Source organism: Rhinopithecus bieti, unplaced genomic scaffold (assembly GCF_001698545.2).
Source record: "Rhinopithecus bieti isolate Rb0 unplaced genomic scaffold, ASM169854v2 scaffold_25291, whole genome shotgun sequence".
NCBI classification, from domain to species: domain Eukaryota; kingdom Metazoa; phylum Chordata; class Mammalia; order Primates; family Cercopithecidae; genus Rhinopithecus; species Rhinopithecus bieti.
In genome coordinates, this window is record NW_016811667.1 from 802,264 (window position 1) to 821,561 (window position 19,298).

Here is a 19,298-nt window from a genome sequence, read left to right on the forward strand (position 1 = left end):
GGATTACAAGTGTGAGCCACCGCGCCTGGCCAATTCTTTATTATTTTAGTGCTCAAATTGCCACTCATGGGGCCAGTGGGAGCTCCCAAAGTAGGATTCTGTGTCCTTTAACATGCCCTCATCACTTTTTACTTTTTTAAGTTCTTTTTTACTTTATGCATAATAAGCTATTCCAGGCTCTTCTTATACCTATCCTGCCACAGCAACCTATTCTGGAATTTCTCTGAAGGATCATGGTTCCTTTTCATTTAGAAACCAAGGTATGGGTACTGGGTGTGTATATTGCTCTGGAGTATTTTTGCTTTTAGGCCTTTGGGGCAGAAAAACATATCCATGCAAATACAAGTACCTATACATATGTATATTCATGTACATACATATATAAATACACACCTACATAAACATACATATACAAAACATAGCATATAGTTTACTTATTTATTTTATTATTTGCCCCTTACACTAAGATGTCAGCTCCACAACAGAGGACATTTTGGTTGGTGGTGTTTGCTGTTGATTTTCTAATACATAGAACAGTGTATAGCCAATTCAATAAATAGTTGTCGACTAAAAGACAATAAAGAAACAGCTCTAGTAGGCTAAAAGACTTGTCAAATCCTCATAGCTGACAAATGGAAGAACTCTTTTTTTTTTTAACCATGCTTTGAAGACTCCAAATAGGATCTAAATTTGGCTAGGATAATATTAACAGATAATCTTCATTGTGATTTTCCCACCATTATTGTTTTTCTGTCCTCTTCTATCTCCAGACCTCTGTCATTTGTATCTTCTCTTCCTACCCTCTGGGATTTATAACTTCAGGCGGTCAGTAGGTAGGAGTTGAAGGCAGAGGCTAAGTGGGTAGGCCTGGGGGTAGAAGAAGAGGACCCCAGGCCCACATTACCCAGTAGTAATGGCTGAGCCCCAGCCTGGTACGTGCCCTAATGTAAAGACGGGAGGAGAGGGGGAAACGGTGGTGGTACCTGGAGCCAGCATTGTCATTGCTAGCTGGTCTCCTCTGTGTTCTCACCTAGCAGCAGCCCTGATGCTACCCAAGGAATGACACTGGAAGCAGTGTAGGAGGTAACTGCAGAGAAGGTGGACCTAGAGGAGGTGGGTGGGGACCCAGCAGAGAGGAAGTCGCCCTCTAGGAGCCCTGGTGTCATGGAAACTGGCGCTGCCATTCTATCTGTCCTCAAATACTATAAATAGTAAGCTTCAGTATCAGCTATGGCCAGACCAGGCCAGCAGCACAGGCAAACCCTGAGAGGAAATGGATTGGTGGGGGAGGATGGAGTTATAGAGACAGAGTGTATGGGTGGAATGAGAGGGGCTGACGGGAAGGGGAAGCCTTTGCCTGTCCCCACCGCATCCACGTCAGATCACTGACATTCAGAGCCCTCCCCAGCAAAATTTCCAGCCTGCGTATCATCAGTAACGTTATTCCACCAGGGCCATCCCACCCCCTTCCCATTAGCTTGTTCATTCTGTCCCTGCTGCCCATATGGCCTTTCTGACTCCATAGTTGCTTGTACTTTTAAAGTATGTTTCAAATTCCACTTCTTCCGTGCAGGAAACTGAAAAAGCCATCCCTGGAAGGATCTAGTCTAGTTCCTAGATGCTGACACTTGGGCTGTGGGCATCCCTGTTAGCACAGGAGGAAGATTTAGCTCTTTGGATCTCCATGAATTGTGGACCTGAAGGGTCTCCTGGGGTACCAGGAACCTCTGTCTAACCTTCTGCCCTGTTACAAGGCTCTTCACATCCAAAAGCTCTTCCCCTGCCTCTCTAGCCCTTTTCCTGCCTCCTTTGCCCTGTTCCTTGGTTACTGAGTGATTTTAGGGAAGTCTCTTCGTCTCTCTGGACCTGTTGCAGGCTGAATTCCCTGGTCCCAGAGACAGTTTATCATGCAGGATGTTAATTAAAGAAGGTCATGTGCCACCACACCCAGCTACCTTTGTATTTTTTTGTAGAAACAGGGTCTTGCTATGTTGCGCTGGCTGGTCTCGAACCCTAGAGCTCAAGCGATCCTCCTACCTCGGCTTCCCAAAGTGCTGGGATTACAGGTGTAAGCCACCGTGCCTCGCCTAATTCATTAATACTAATATATTACATTGTCTTTTTGTTTTAATTTTTCAATATAAACATTTCATATGAGCCACCGTATCTATGACCCTGTTTTGGAATTTCTTCTTCTCGTTTTGTATTCAAGGATGCTTGAGACATTATCGCCCGTTTCTCTCTGCTTTTGAGAACACTAGTGCCACCTGTCCAGGTGGAATGGGAACCACGAGACAAATGGGTGACATAGCTTTGGTCCCTGGGCTCGTCCCTCAGTTCTTTGTTTACTAGGCACGCGGCAGGCCTCAGATCTGGCAGTTCATCTGCTCACACCTCACCAGCCCTGAGAGAACGCCAGCCAGGTCTGTGCCCAGGTAGGGGTCTTTATATCCAGAAGCCCACGGAGCATGCTTTGTGCAACTGGAATCCGAGAGGCACCCAATTGCCAGTGGACACTTAAGATTTCCCGAGCTGGAGCAGAAAGAGGGAGAAAAGGATTGGGAGCTCAATTCCCTGTCCAGTCGCTAGCGCCGCCGGGAAAGCTCTGCCCGCCGGGTCTCGCACGCAGCCAGCTGCCTGGAGCAGCGCCGCGACGAGTTGCGCGTGGGGCTCCATCAAAGACGCGCAGACCCTAAGCCGGGGGTGACACAGGATAGCTCCGGGCGGGTAAAGATGTCTTTGTTTTGCGAGGCTCTGAACCTGAGTTTCGGTTTTTTTCACAGCAAAGAGAAGCAAGTTGCTTGTTTGATCAGGGCGCTCGCAGCAGCCAGTTGCACCACTTTGGAGACGTGAGAACCGGTGCGCGATCTGCACTCAGCCGCGGTGAAACCAGAGCTTCCGGCGGTTCTTTGGTTGGCTGCGCAGAGCCTGGTCTCACTTGCAGACCAGAGCGGACCTCCCAGTCAGGAGTCACACGCTTTCGCTTGGTCCCAGCTAGAAGCCTAGCCCCACAGAGGGCTCTTGAGTTAGCTGGGCAAGTCCAGGACTTGTTCTGCAAAGTCAACGAGACTTACTGTAAAGCTATGCACAATCTTAGACTTACTGCCTTTAAGAAATGGGGCTGTTGTTCCAGGAAGCAGTCTCCACACAGTGGCTCTAAAAGGTCCTGGCAATTGCACCCTGGGTGTGGGGGTTATCAGCTCTGCAGAGGCCAGGCTGGGGGAGCCAGGGCAGCAACCATTTCCCACCCAGGTCACATTGTAAAACTGGACTGAGCTGGAGAGACCACTGTCCCACCCTTGCATTTTCCACCCGCCTTGCCTCCTCTTCTCATTCTCCCTGCCTGCCCTAGAACACCCAGATGTTGAATGGAGGCTGTTTAGGTCAACAAACTTTCATGGAATGTGTTATAATAATAAAAATAAGGCAAACTGAAGTTCAGAGAGGTTGCTTAAGGCCATTCAACTAGCACTGGGCAGGAGTGGAGGGTCTGAGGGAACTGGAAAGCATGAATAAATAAGTAATGGTATTTAAAGTAAGAGAAGATTGTTTACGTTTTGCGGTGAGAGCCGTCAATCTGTTTATGGGTATTTTCTGAGTTTATATGCTGTGCGCCACGTTCAGAGCTAGCTGGCTGGGGGAGAGAAGAGGAGATAAAAAAGATAAATGGAGGCCGGGCGCGGTAGCTCACGCCTGTAATTCCAGCACTTTGGGAGGCCGAGGTGGGTGGATCACTTGAGGTCAGGAGTTCGAGACCAGCCTGGCCAACATGGTGAAACTCCATCTCTACTAAAAAAACAAAAATTAGCCAGGCGTGGTGGCAGGAGCCTGTAATCCCAGCTACTTGGAAGGCTGAGGCAGGAGAATCCCTTGAACCCGGGAGGCAGAGGTTGTAGTGAGCGGAGATTGTGCCACTGCACTGCACTCCAGCCTGGGCAATAGAGTGAGACTACGTCTAAAAAAAAAAAAAAAAAAAAGGATAAATGATCAGGTCTCTATCCTGAGAAAGACTAGCATTTAGTCTCCATCCAAGGAGCTGGGACCATTTTGATGTTTATTATGAAAATTTTGCATCATCATTAGAGGCAATTATTAAAAAAAATTCTCATTCTGTCTGCCAGTAGTTTTCCTACTTTCTCTTAATTTCAATAGGTAGATAAGCTTTTATTTTTATTTTTATTTATTTATTTTTTTGAGGCGGAGTCTCGCTCTGTCGCCCAGACTGGAGTGCAGTGGCCAGATCTCAGCTCACTGCAAGCTCCGCCTCCCAGGTTTACGCCATTCTCCTGCCTCAGCCTCCCGAGTAGCTGGGACTACAGGCGCCCGCCACCTCGCCCGGCTAGTTTTGTATTTTAGTAGAGACGGGGTTTCACCGTGTTAGCCAGGATGGTCTCGATCTCCTGACCTCGTGATCCGCCCGTCTCGGCCTCCCAAAGTGCTGGGATTACAGGCTTGAGCCACTGCGCCCGGCCAAGCTTTTATTTTTTAACATGGTATACAAATAATTTTGTTGCACCCTTTTTATATATTTTGAAAACACATTTCCCTGTCTCTTCATAGTTTTCATGGTTATTTTCATGCTGCATACTCTTCCCTCTTACGGCCATACCATATTTAGCCACTTTTCTGTTACTGGTTGATTCCAGTTTTTTGTCATTATAAATAATGCAGCTATAAATATCTGTATACATATAGCATTTTTCTTTTTAAAAATTATGTCCTTGGAATTGTTGCCCAGAAAGTGGATGACTGGGTCAAAGGGTTGACTGTTTTATAGCTCTTGCTATGTAGAGCTAGACTACAACCGAGAACATTTAACAACAAAGCAACTGAGGACTCAAGTCTCACAGACATTTTGCTAACATACTAGCACACTATGTCTGTATAGACTATTGTATGGAATAAACACTTATTGACATCTACTTATGATTGAGGTCCATGCTAGCAGGGCACTTGGAATGAATGAAAGGCAGTCTCTGCCCTCAGAAGCACAGAAACTGTGGCTTTTCAACCTTTTTCTCCTTCTAGGACAGAAAATATTCAAGATGGTTACACATCTAGGGACAGATTCAGAATTTGGTGATTCCTGCAAATTCTGCAGGGACTTGAAACACAGTCATGCTTTCTAATCAACAGTCTTGAACAAAGAGAAGGTATTTTTGGTGTTCATAAAGCAAGTGACTGGTTACTGGCTATAACTCCATTCCTTTTTCTCAGGTTCAGGAAAGAATATCAGGATGCAAGAGGTTGAGAGGGATGTATAATGATATAGCTCCACTTTGATTTCCTTTTTTTTTTAAGACCGAGTTGCACTCTTGTTGCATAGGTTGTAGTGTAATGGAGGCTCACCACAACCTCCATCTCCCTGGTTCAAGTGATTCTTCTGCCTCAGCCTCCCGAGCAGCTGGGATTACAGGCCTGCGCCACCATACCCAACTAATTTTTGGTATTTTCAGTAGAGACGGGGTTTCTCTATGTTGGTTAGGCTGGTCTCGAATTCCAGACCTCAGGTGATCCTCCTGCCTCGACCTCCCAAAGCGTTGGGATTACAGGTATGAGCCACCATGCCCGGCCCTCCACTTTGATTTCTAAAAGCAAACAAACTATTCCCAAACATAGGCATTTGTGCTGTCACACAATTGGACAAGCAAGATAATCTTTTTATGTGTAAATCTGTGCACAGGGCTCCTCAGTAGGTAGGCCCAGGATCACAGGGAGACAGAGCTGTGCACTGAACAAACTCATTGAGCATGAGCTCTATGCCAAGCACTGTGCTGGGGCCTGGGTACCAGGATGAATGGGTGCCAAGAAAACTGTGAAGAAACTGGGCCCAGAGAGAGTGAGTGGTCCTGAGGATGGCCAATGAGTTACATCCATTAAGTACTATGTGCCAGGCACTATTGTAGGCACTGGGGCACAGCAATGATCTAAACAGATAAAAACCCCTGTCCTTATGGAATTAATGCTTAAGAGTGGGGTGGAACAAATACATATGCAAAATGTAGAGTATGCCGGATGGTGATACATACAAAGGAAAAAAATAAGGCAGGGGAAGGTAATAGAACATTCTAGAGAGGATATCTTAAATGATGCTCAGAGATGACCTCAGAAAATGACATTTGCATTTTTTTATTTTTTATTTTTTTGAGATAGGGTCTCACTCTGTCACCCAGGCTGGAGTACAGTTGCACAACCACAGCTCACTGCAGCCTTGACCTCTCTGGCTCAAGCCATCCTCCCACCTCAGTCTCGCGAGTAGCTGGGACAGGTGTGCGCCACCAAACCCGGCTAATTTTTATTTTTTTATTTTTTTGTAGAGACAGGGTCTTGCCATGTTGCTGGGGCTGGTCTAGAATTCCTGGGCTCAACTGATCCTCCTGCCTCAGCCTTCCAAAGTGCTGGGATTCCAGGCTTGAGCCACGTGTCCAGCCCCTAGAAAATGACATGTGAACACAGAGAGTGGTGGGGATGTCTGGTAGAAGAGCATTGCAGACAGGGCCCTGAGGCAAGGCCCTGAGTCAGGAGCAAGGAGCACAGCCTGGCAGAGTGGCGGGCAGGTGAGGAAAGGGCAGGAGGAGTTGGGGTCAGAGAGGGAGTTGGGGCCATTCTACGTGTGGCCCTGTCGGCATTGTAAGGATCTGGGTTTTTACTCGTGGTGAGGTGGGGACGCCATGGACAGCATAAGACGTGATCTGGTCCGGCGTGGAGAATGCACTCGACCAGGAGGGCGTCAGGGAGCCTGGCTAGGAGGCTGATGGGAGGCTGGGAATCTAGGTCTCCCGACTCAGCTCTTTTTTTGCACCTACTTAGCCCTTGGCCCGCCCCAAACTTGAGGTTTGAACTGTTGAGGTCAGAACCTACTACGAACTCCATCCAGCCTGGAGGACAGATTTCTAGGAAGGTCTTGAAGTTCAGTTATAAACTGTGTGATGGTCTCATTAGCATTATAAAAGTTCCAGGATGGGGTTCTGTAGCACTGGGACCTGGCAGTGGTCCAGATGCTGACGAGTGGTGTAGCCTCGGGCAAGTCTTCTCACCTACTGAGCAGACTCAGTTACTTCATCTGTAAAATGGGACTAAACGCCCCCGTTGCCTCAGCATCAAATGAGATCATTCGAAAAGCACCTTTTAAACATCATTATCGATTACAAAAAGCAAATGGGAAGCCGGAGCTGACCTCAGAGGGCTGATTTGGCACAGCACTTCAAAAATTCTCATTTTACAATGCACTAGGCGCGAGTTTGTCTCGCTGTTGGGACCTACTTCCCTCTCACCTAGCACCCGCCCTGGGCCTGAGAGCCACGGTGGGGCCGTGCGTACAGGAGGGAGGGAGGCGCTGTGGGGTCCCGGGCAGAGCTGCCGAGAGCCCCGGCCCCGCATCTGACTCGCGCTCTCTCGGCGGTACTCCGGGCCGGGGCCCCTAGGCTGGCGCGCAGGGCGGGGAGAGGCTGCGGGCGGCAGGACAGGCGGGGCGGAGGGCGGCGGGCGGCTACGCGGCCTGGGCGGAGCCCACCCCGCCCTGGCCCTAGCGGTTGCCCTGCCCCCGCCAGCCCGAGGCTACCCGGGCCCGCGCCGCCCTTCTCTTTCTACGACAGCTGCCGTGGGAGCCCTGTAAGCCGTGCCGCGCGTCCTGCCCGTCTGTCCCCGCAGGTAGTCGCCCGCCACAGCCGCGCCATGACCACCCAGCAGATCGTCCTCCAGGGCCCGGGGCCGTGGGGCTTCCGCCTCGTGGGCGGCAAGGACTTCGAGCAGCCTCTCGCCATTTCCCGGGTAAGAGCAGCTGGGACGCGCGTGGAAGCGGGACGCTCTGGGAGGGGATGAGCGGAGACTGGGCCCCCGCTGGCGCTGTCGGGGACAGAGTCGGGACCGCCGCGGGGCGCGTCCAGGTGCGCTCTTCGTTGAGCGCTCTCCTAGCTCCCGGGCCCCGCCGCTCGCCGCCGCACCTTCGCGGAGGCTGCGCTCCGGGCTGGCCGGCCAGCTGCGGGCGCGCTCAGTGTATGCCAGAAAAAAGAAGGCAGTTTTCGTTCCTTGGCCCCGGAAGCGCGGCGGGGCGGGTGTTAGTTCTTTGTCGACCAGCGAGGGGACGGGGCGCTGGAAGATGGCACTTCTTCCCAAATCGCAGTGCAGCCGAACGCAACAGGAAAGACCTGGAAAGTGAGGTGGGGTGGGTGGCAAGTTTACTGGGGTGGGGGGTAAGTGGGGTTAACCTAAAAAAAACAACCGAAACACGTTCTTTGGACTTGATCCACGGCCGAGGCTCGCCCCTTGAATGCCTTTTGGAGAATGTGCTGGATTTGGGAAATAAACACAACAAACAAACTCAAGTAAACCCTCTTGTTCATTCTTCTCCCCTCTGCGGAACGTGGCCCCGCCGTCGTTCTTCCTAGCATTCCCAGATTATCTCCTTCCCCTCCCCGCACCAGCCCTTTTTTCTCAGGGCATGAGTAGATACTGGGATGGGGTTTCCACCTGGGCTGGGGTGATGGTGCTTGAAATCTTAGAGGGGCCTCGGATCTTTAGAGGGACTCGTTGTATCAGGGGCCACCAGAACCATTGCCCCCCTGACCCAGACTCAGTGTTCAGAGGTCTGGGCTTTCGCCATTTAATCTGGCCAAACACAGGTTGATGTCCCACTGAGAGATGTCACGTTAAGTGCTTGGGCACCAAGAAGAGACTCAATAAGTCCCTCGAATGAGGAAAGGGAGAAAAAGAAGTCCCCTTTCTTTCCAACCATGGCCACTCCTTGCCCGTAGGCGGCACATTCCATTCTTGGGCCCTTCAGCCTGTCTCCCAGGCCTTCTAAACATCCTTCTTTTTGCTTGGGGTTGGGGGAAGGGTGGAGAAGAAAGGGAATGATCCTTATGGATCCTTTTGACTCAAGCCCCTGCCTCCAGCAGCTGAAGGAGTTTGGTGGGAGTTGCAGGAGAAGAATTGGTGGCCTCCTCTTGACTTGTCTGCCAGCCACAGTCCTACCCATGCTTCTTTCCGGGTTGGCCTGGCCCGGTGAGGAGGTCTTCTCTGACTATCTCACCCCGCTAAAAGAGTAGGCAGGTGTCAGTTTTTGGGCCTTATCTTCCACCTGTTTGCCTCGTCCCACAGAGACCTCTGATTATTCTCAAAGGTACACACTGCCTTTCCAGCCACCAGCCGAATTCCTCAAGCGCAGGAACTGTGCCTTCCCCAAATTGCCCCCAAGCTTGGTGCAGACCTGTGCCTGGCCGGGCTGGGTAAATCCTTGCAGGCTTATTAATAAATGCTTGTCTAGGGAGGACATTGCCTCTGCACATTTCAACTCGCTTACCTCATAGTCCATTTGTCCCTGTTCTTTGTGTCTATAATTAACCTGTCAGCCCTCTCCACTTCTGAAATTTATATATGACATGAAACCCTTTTTAAAGTAGTGGAGGATGTATTGGCAATCTGTTAAAAGGGCAGTTACTGCCTTTCATTTTAGCTGCTTTTAAAAGTCTTAATGCATGAATGAATGAGGGAATGGGGTGGAAAACACCACACTGTGAATTCATCGGTTTTTACCTTCATATATTAATGAATTCATTTATTATTTATATTATTTATCGATGGCGTGTGCACGTGTTTAATGAGCAGGTATCATATTCCAGAAACCACTCAAACTCTTGAGAAATGAGGGGGCACAGCTCCATTCTCAAGGTGTTCATAGTCTAGTGAGGGAAGCTAATCTTTATAATGCCTTTGGCAGGTGCTTTAATTGAAAAGTGAAAGTGACTCAGAAGAGGTAACCTTTTCATGCTGACAGTAATTTACTTGTTTCTCTTCAGCTTCTTATTAACACATGGAAAAATTGTGAGCCTGTTCACCTCATGGGAATGGGAAAGTCATTGTTATAAAGGGACCCTGGGATGGCCATCTGAGATCTGGTGCTGGTCCAGTGTCATGCTTGAGCTGTACCTGGGGTGAATCTTCCACTGTCTAAGGCTTCCACTGTCTAATAAAATGAGACTTAAAAAAAAAAAAAAATCTCTGCAGTGTGGATAGCACCAGCCCCTGGCTGTGAGTTAAGGTATGTGACAGTGCTCCATAAATAGTGATAGTGAGGAAATGTGAGCATTGACAAAGAGCTGTACACACTTTCTGATTGGTAGGTATGCTACATTATTTATCATCCTGGGCAGTTTGCTGGTATGATTTTGTATATGATAGACTTTGAGCCTCCACACCAAAGCAAACCATAAAATTAGGCTTGGAGAGGAGTGCCTTTTATTTAAATGACCATGTTTGCTTTCTCTTGCATGAATTATTCTGGTATTGGCTCCAGTCTTTTGCTAAACTGCTAAAGCTTCTTTTTTTTTTTTTTTTTTTTTCCGAGACAGAGTCTCGCTCTGTCGCCCAGGCTGGAGTGCAGTGGCCGGATCTCAGCTCACTGCAAGCTCCGCCTCCCGGGTTCCCGCCATTCTCCCATTCTCCTGTCTCAGCCTCCTGAGTAGCTGGGACTACAGGCGCCCGCCACCTCGCCCGGCTAGTTTTTTGTATTTTTTTTTTTATTAGAGACGGGGTTTCACGGTGTTAGCCAGGGTGGTCTCGATCTCCTGACCTCGTGATCCACCCGTCTCGGCCTCCCAAAGTGCTGGGATTACAGGCTTGAGCCACCGCGCCCGGCCAAAGCTTCTTAATATAATGCTAATCTTATGTACTTGAAATTTTTTTATTTTTTAACTTTATTTTTTATTGTGGAATAAAAATATCGTAAAATACAAATGCATAGCAAATGATTATAAAGCAAGCACCTGTATAGTCACTACCCAAGTCAAGAAATAGAGTATTGCAGCACCAAAAGTTCCCTAAATGTAACGCTATCCTGACCTATGGTAATCCTTGCTTTTCTTCATAGTTTTATCACCTAAATTAGGTATCCCAAATACCATAGCTTAATTTTGCCTGTTTCTGAACAGACTCATACAGAACATGTGTGTGTGTGTGTGAATAGCTTCTTTAGCTCCTTAACGTTTTCATCTAGTATCGTGATCAACTTAAAATTTCAATCTAGATTTCCAACTTTAAGTGGACATAGGCTAGCTTTCTTCTTTTACCCACATTCTTGTTTAGTGCTCTTGCCTTGTGTTCCCTGATGATCCAGCCACACATTTGCCACTGTTCTCTAATATTTTTTTCTGTCAGTTCCTGCTTCAAATCAACACTTGCCCATTTCCTTGAGGTGTTTTTTTTTTTAATTAAAAAAATTTTCCATGCCCATTTCTTATTCCCTCTAGTTACTTTCAAGGGAAACCTCCAGAGAAATACTCAGGCCAACATTGCAACTCAGTTTATGTTGACTGTTTTTCTCTTCCAGCAACTGATAAAAGACAGGAAGGGGTGAGGCCAAGATCAAGGGATGCCCTTAGTTGGAGGAGTTGCTCATTTGTCTCTGGAGTCCTGGGGAACCCTTTGCTAAGAACTGAGTGGTTTTGTGGCAAATGCAATGCTTATGCCTTTTCTCAAGTATCCCAAGGGGTGCTTAATAATGGATACTGTGGCCAGAGGGTCATTTCTGATTTTTAAGAGTGGTATTTCCGGATTCAGATAGATTTTACATCATGTCCTAAAGATAGAAAGAGAAGGGTTTGTCTGTGAAATTATGAAAAGCAAGAAATGTCCAAAAAGAATCATTATGTTTTAATGGCCATTGTGCTGCATGCCCTTAGTCTGTGAAGTTGATACCTGGGAAATATTAGCGACTTCAGCTACTCACAGTTGACTTAAGGAGAGAGGGGGAAGAGGACAAATCAAAGAGAATGCCTGAGCCCGTACTGCGTTATCACCCTCTGACCAGATACTCTCCCCTCCCCAAACTCCTGATGCCAACCTTGCTGGTTTGTTTGAGGAGGCAAGAGGGAAGAACAATGGCTTTCGGGTATTGCAGCCAGGCAGATGACTGAGAGGACAGTGTCGTCTAACCATCTGGGTCATATTCTCCTAGGCTGACCAGGACTGGGAAAAGCACCAAGGAATTGCTGTGTGCTGGGACCAGGATAGGACTGGCACATTCTTAGGCCATGCCTTACTCTTGCTCCACAGAGGAGAGGAAAGCTAGCATTCTTTGCCTTTTGCAAATAGGAAAGCTCAGGCGCCCACAGGTTAGGTAATTTGTTTGAATTTACATAATTTCTCACTGGCCAACTTACTACTCAACTTCCTTGTAAAGGATAGGGCAGACTCTGGAGCAAAAGTGGTTGTGTTAGAAAACTAACTTTTAAAGGATTATTTTACTTCCAGTAGGTCTCAGAGGAAAGCCTGGGGGAAGCTTCCAGGACTTTAATTGGCGGCCTGGTACAATGTCCAAGGCAGGGACTCAAGCTGAGTTCTAGTCCTGAGCACCTCGGTGAGTGATCCTGGGAAAATCATATGTCTTCTCTTGGGTTCAGTTCCCTATAAAGATAAAATAATATTCCCTGTAAAGATAAAATAATAAACAAGCAAGCAAACCCAGAAGTTTTCATACCCTTTGAATATGAGTGTACTTTTTTTTTTTTTTGAGACAGGGTCTCGCTCTGTCGCCCAGGCTAGAGTGCAGTGGCATGATCTTGGCTCACTGCAACCTCCACCTCCCGGGTTCAAGCGATTCTTGTGCCTCAGCCTCCTGAGTAGCTGGGATCACAGGCATGGGCCACCACGCGTGGCTAATTTTTGTATTTTTAGTAGAGATGGGGTTTCGCCGTGTTGACCAGGCTGGTCTCAAACTCTTGGCCTCAAGTGACCTGCCACCTTGGTCTCCCAAAGTGCTGGGATTACAGGCATGAACCAAGAGCCCACTTTTTTTATTGTTAGAGTGTCCTAGTCTCTCATGGCATTAGTTGTACCTTCAATCATAAGTTGATTTAGAAAACACTATGAATTCAGGAGTGTTTCAGATGAATTTGTGTTCTGTTAATCACAGCAGCATCCATTTACATTTGAAAGATTTGTGTGAGAAATATTTATTTGATCTGCTTGCAATAATAACCATAGTTAAAACATATACAGGACTTTTAATATGCCAGGCACCATTCTAAGACCATAATATATTCAGTGATCTTCACATGTATTTTGTGAAGTAGGATTCAGATCCCCGTTTTACAGATGAGGGAACTGAGGCATGGAGACATTAAGTACACAGCCTGCATCATACACCAATGAGTGGTAGAGCTGGAGTTTGGCTAGGGAGTCCGGCTTCCAAGCCTGTAGTCTTAATCTCTATGCCATATTAATATATTAATAGCAGCTAACATTTTTTGAGTGCCTGCTCTGTGCTAAGCATGCACTTACATTATCTTCTGTATTCCCCACAACCCATGACAGAGGGACACAGAACACAAAGTCAGACAATTGCAGAGCTGGGAAGTGAAGCCAGGCAGACTCACTTCCAGGCCAGCTTTAACCACTATGTTCTGCCTCCTAATAAGCCATAACTGTTAATATTTCATTGCTAACGGTGTTAATCCAGCACACGGCTTTGAAAAGTGCTAAGGGTGGTGCAGGCTTCAACATGAGGGATAAGACACTCCTGGGCTCCACACCCTGGAGCCTCTCATGCCCCTGAGGTTGGCGGGGGTAGCTCTCCAATTGCCTTAGGACCTCAGCTCAGAGCACCTCAGAAAGCAGCACCTCCCTTCGCTGTCCCCCCGAAAAACTGGAAGTCATAGCCCCACTTGGGAGAATTTATAGTCCAGTTATGAGGTTCCATGTCCACTTGGACAGTGAAGAACAGAAGAGCAGAGGAGTGGAAGGATTGGCTAGAGAAAGACCTGTTTGTGGCGGGTAGGAGGGCAATTGGGAACGGTTCTTGTGGTAGATGAAGATGACCAGGCAGTGAACAGTTCCACCTTGCGGTAGCCAAGCTAAGTCCAAAACCGAATATACCCATGAAACCTAAGACAAAAAAGGAATATCTGTATGGCTGTTAGCACCCTGTGTGATTATTGATATTGTTGTTAGTCACATCCTGGGTAAATCAGGCTGCTCATCCGTGGCTGAGTTCTGTGGTGTACTTTCCCATATGTAGTACACTGTCTCCTTGGTAAATGCCATAAGTACTAAAAATGATTTTCTGAAGAACACAGTGGTCTTGTAGGAGGCCAGATTCCTGACTGAAGACTCAGGGACTACTTTTTATAGACATGACCATTCGTATCAAGTAACACAATAAGAACATAGATAGGACCTAGTTTAGATAAAGATATTGAAAATGCATACAGAGGCCAGGCACGGTGCCTCGTGCCTGTAATCCCAGCACTTGGAGGCCAAGGTGGGCGAATCACCTGAGGTCAGGAGTTTGAGGCCAGCCTGGCCAACATGGTGAAACCCCGTCTGCACTAAAAATTCAAAAATTAGCCGGGCGTGGTGGCAGGCACCTGTAGTCCCAGCTGCTCAAGAGGCTGAGGCAGGAGAATTGCTTGAACCCGGGAGGTGGAGGTTCCAGTGAGCCGAAATCATGCCACTGCACTCCAGCCTGGGCAACAAGAGCAAAACTCCATCTTAAAAAAAAAAAAAGCATACAGATAGATTAAATGTGGTTGATATAGCAAATAGTTTGCCCCATTTTTTTTTTTTTTTTTTGAGACGGAGTCTGGCTCTACCGCCCAGGCTGGAGTGCAGTGGCCGGATCTCAGCTCACTGCAAGCTCCGCCTCCCGGGTTTACGCCATTCTCCTGCTTCAGCCTCCCGAGTAGCTGGGACTACAGGCGCCCGCCTCGTCGCCCGGCTAGTTTTTTGTATTTTTAAGTAGAGACAGGGTTTCACCGTATTAGCCAGGATGGTCTCGATCTCCTGACCTCGTGATCCGCCCGTCTCGGCCTCCCAAAGTGCTGGGATTACAGGCTTGAGCCATCGCGCCCGGGCGATAGCCCCAAATTTGAAATGATTCACATGTCTAACAGCAATAGAATAGATAAGTAGTGGGTGTAATAATATGATATAAAACATCACAGCAACAAGAATGAAGAAATTACAACTATGCACAGTGACACGGAGGAGACACAGACACACACACACACACACATTGAGAGAAAAAGGCCATACCTAAGAATAAAGAGTAAATACTGTGTGATTCCAGTTACATAAAATTAGACAGAATTAATCTACAGTGTTAGCAGTCAGGATCATGGCAGACCTTTGTCAGGACGTCAGTGACGGAAAGCGGGCAGAGGGAGCTTTAGCAGTTCAGGTAATGTTCTGTTTCTTTATCTCATGCTGTTTCCTTGGGTGTGTTCTGTGTGTGAGAATTCAGTCAGCTGTATAGTTACCATTTGTGCTGTATACATGTCATCCTTCAGTAAAGGTTACATAGAAGCCCGCGTAATTGTTTAAAAGATCGGACAATATAAACCTACAGAAAGGTAAAAGGCTTTCCCAATCTTACTTTACAGAGGTAAACACAGTGAACAGCTGGCTGCAGACATTTCCAGACTTTTTCCATACACGTAGCATTTCTAAAACCAAATTACTATATCACAGTGAACTATTTGGACTTCATTGCTTTGTGCTTTCTCCCTTATTTTTACTGTAACAAATCAAGAATTAAAGATATCTTGATGTCAAGGGAAAATACATTTTGATATCTGCTAGATGTGGTTCAAACCTTATCTTGTCCATTTACTAGCTTGTATGTTTTTGGACAGGTTAACCCCTGAAAATTCAGTGTCCTCATTTGCAGTGTAGGAATAATAGCTCTTATCTTCAAAGGTTGTGGTGAAGATTAATATGGTATATAGAGAGAGCCTAGTGGTACTATTCAACAAATATTAATGGTAGCTACTACATATTGAGTGTTTATTACATGCCAGGCATTGTTCTGAACTCTTTACAAACGCAGTCTCATTTAACCCTTCCAACAACCTGATGAGGTTGATGCATTATGAATTTCATTTGACAAATGAAGATACTGAGTCAGAGAGAGTAATTCCCTCAAGGTTTAGTGAGTGTTTAGGCTTTGGGTTATGGGTGGCAGCTGTTGGAACTATTTAAAAGCACATAGGGCTCATAGGAGCTTGTTTGGAAACTTTTGAGGAACTTGATGACTTCTTGACTGAGTCTCGCTCTGTCGCCTGGGCTGGAGTGCAGTGGCATGATCTTGGCTCATTGCAACCTCCATCTCCTGGGTTCAAGTGATCCTCCCACCTCAGCCTCCCAAGTAGCTGGGATTACAAGCCTGCGCCATCACACCTGACTAATTTTTGTATTTTTAGTAGAGATGGGGTTTCACCATGTTGGTGAACAGGCTGGCCTTGAACTCCTGACTTCAAGTGATCCACTCATCTTAGCCTCCCAAAGTGCTGGGATTACCGGCATGAGCCACCGCGCCTGGCCTCAATGACTTCTTAAGAATTTAGTCAGGGTATTCTATTTGGCTACCTGTTTTATTATATTCCTATCTGAGAAATGGTTGTCGGTCTTTCAGACTGAGAGAGCAGCACGTCTCTTTGAACTGTCACCCCTTAGCACTAATAACTTCTTTTTGCATCATGCACAGTGTGAAGCTGGATTAAGGCACAACTTGTCTACAAGCACCTACCCTATTTTATTGCCTCATTTCCCTGAGAAAATGGTCATAGACTAACCAAGAACATTTTGCAACAGTCTTATGTTTTCAGGTCACCCTGTATAAGTGCATACAGCTTCTGCAGCTATAATGTGGCTGTGAAGTCTGTGCCACAGCCTCGGCTTACAAACATACTGAGTCAGAAGATTCTGACTAAAGAGAGTTCAAATTCCACATCTAAATGGCATCCTACAGGGCTGGGTCCTGCTTTATCCGCAGTTTAGAAACTGTTAAATTTGTACCCAGATACCTTGACACAACTATTAAATCAGCGGAGATTATGCTTAAAGGTGTGTAGCATTGAGATTGAACTTGAATCTCACATTTCTTTATCCCAGTTGTATATTATTATTATTGATACTATCATTATTTAGGCTGTCTCTTTCACTTACTTGCAGGCTTGTCTTAGGCTTGTCTTTCATTTACTTACATATTTACAATATTTAAAACACAAGAACACACATAAGATTTAACAAAAAATTGGAACATAGAAGAGGAAACAGAGAGAAGTGCCAGGAACTTTGAATCAGTTGGTTCTGTAATTGCACACTACATTTAGCTGTGAGTTTTCTGGCCAAGGGAAAATAGGACCCATGTCGAGTTATTTAGAATCTTGTTTGGAGTTAATTATACTTCTACTGGATGGACGCAGTGGCTCATGCCTGTGAAACTAACACTTTGGAAGGCCGAGGTGTGAGGATTGCTTGAGGCCAGGAGTTCAAGACCACCCTGGCCAACACAGCGAGACCCCATCTCTGTTTAATAAAAAAACAAAACAAAATTACTTATATAATGCTCTATTTGCATAGCACTTTCAGGGGTGTTAACCAACATTACAGGGGCTATATTTTTTTGTTTGAGACAGCATCCTACTCTGTTGCCCAAGCTGGAGTGTAGTGGTGCTCATAGCTAACTGCAGCCTCAACCTCCTCCCAGCTTAAGCGATCCTCCCACCTCAGTCTCCTCGAGTAGCTGGGACTGCATGCCTGGCTAATTTTTAATTTATTTAGAGACAGGGTCCCACTATGTTGCCCAGGCTAGTTTCAAGTTCCTGGGCTTAGGCAATCTTCCTGCTGTGGCCTCCCAAAGTGCTGGGATTATGGGCATGAGCCACCCCTGCCTGGCCTATTTTTTTTTTTTTTTTAAGTCTGTTTTGGTAAGAGATAGATAAATACTGTTCTGATGGATATTCCTTTCAAGGACTTTCTATGTATTTTATAGGAGTATAAGTTCTGCCCTTGAAGGCGTTTCTGGAGGAGCTGAGATTTTAGGGTCTAATTACTTTTTGTCTACCTGATGACTTTAACATTCACTCAGGGAGAGAGTTTAAGGGGCAAAGATAGTCATCATCTCTCTTGGTGTTTCCAAACCTGATGAGCATTAACATTTTCTGGGAAGCTTTAAAAATATATGGGTTCTTGGATTTCACTGTATAGGCTATCTTTGGTGGATCTGAGATGGGGTGTGGAGCTCTATCTATATTTTTAATCCCTGCCCCCATGGGATCTGAAGACCAACCTGTTTGGAAACCATTGCCTCATCCTTGCAAATATCACAGTTGGCTGAGTATTAGTGAGCGGGGTTGATTTCTGGCCTGAGGTTTAGATGCCAACTCCAAGGGGCAAGGTTAACAATGTTCCATGAAGAGTCAGGAAATTGACCTGTAGTCCTGTCCACAAATAAACCTTCTGCATAGACACGGCTTTTCGCTCAAGAAAAGAAAAAAATGAAACAAAACCTCTGCCTTAGAACCATTTAAACCATTTGACAAGTATTTGGTTAAAACCCCACCTCTGTCAAAAGGCAGCAGTACTGTTTATCATCCAGGCTGGAGTACTTCTGAGAATGAAATGGGGTGGTCTTGATAGTTAAGCTGGGAAAATAGGTTACTGTTTTGGGCAAATCAGGGTGTTTGGTAATCCTAGTCATAAAGTATTTCTACATATAATCTTGCTTTCCATAACTTTTAAACTGAGCCAGTGGTCACAAACTCATTTGTATCAAGGGGCTAGGAGGCAATCTAAGAGTTTTTTTTTAATTTTTTTTTTTTTTTTTTTTTGGAGATGGAATCTCGCTCTGTTGCCCAGCCTAGAGTGCAGTGGGATGATCTTGGCTCATTGCAACCTCTGCCTCCCAGGTTCAAGTGATTCTCCTGCCTCAGCCTCCTGAGTAGCTGGGATTACAGGCACCTGCCACCACCCGGCTAATTTTTTTGTATTTTTAGTAGAGATGGGGTTTTGCCATGTTGGCCAGGCTGGTCTTGAACTCCTGACCTCTAGTGATCCACCCGCCCTGACCTCCCAAAGAGCTGGGATTACAGGTGTGAGCCACCATGCCTGGCCTAAAATTTGTTTTTTTTTTAAAAGAAAATTTACTAAAAAGGACTAATATGCTCATACTTACTCATTTTTGTTAAATTCTGTATGTTATATATGTAAAAGAACATTTTAAAAAATGCAACTTTTAAGAAGCTGGGGCCGGGCGCAGTGGCTCACGCCTGTAATCCTAGCACTTTGGGAGGCTGAGGCAGGTGGATCACAGGTCAGGAGTTCAAGACCAGCCTGGCCAAGATGGTGAAACTCTGTCTCTACTAAAAATACAAAAATTAGCTGGGCATGGTGGCACTTGCCTATAATCCCAGCTACTTGGGAGGCTGAGATAGAGAATTGCTTGCATCTGGGAGGCGGAGGTTGCAGTGAGCCAAGATCACGCCACCACACTCCAGCCTGGGTGACAGAGCGAGACTTTG

At 46.5% G+C, this 19,298-nt stretch overlaps 1 protein-coding gene across 1 annotated transcript in view; it reads left to right on the top strand.

Annotated features, from left to right (window-relative positions):
• The first annotated feature begins 7,257 nt into the window (after positions 1-7,257).
• PDLIM1 (PDZ and LIM domain 1) overlaps positions 7,258-19,298 on the top strand; it is a 57,623-nt gene continuing 45,582 nt past the window's right edge. The window contains exon 1 of the mRNA XM_017894580.1: positions 7,258-7,770. Coding sequence (XP_017750069.1) covers positions 7,675-7,770 — 96 coding nt within the window. The 5' untranslated portion in view covers positions 7,258-7,674. The remainder of the gene's footprint in view (positions 7,771-19,298) is intronic.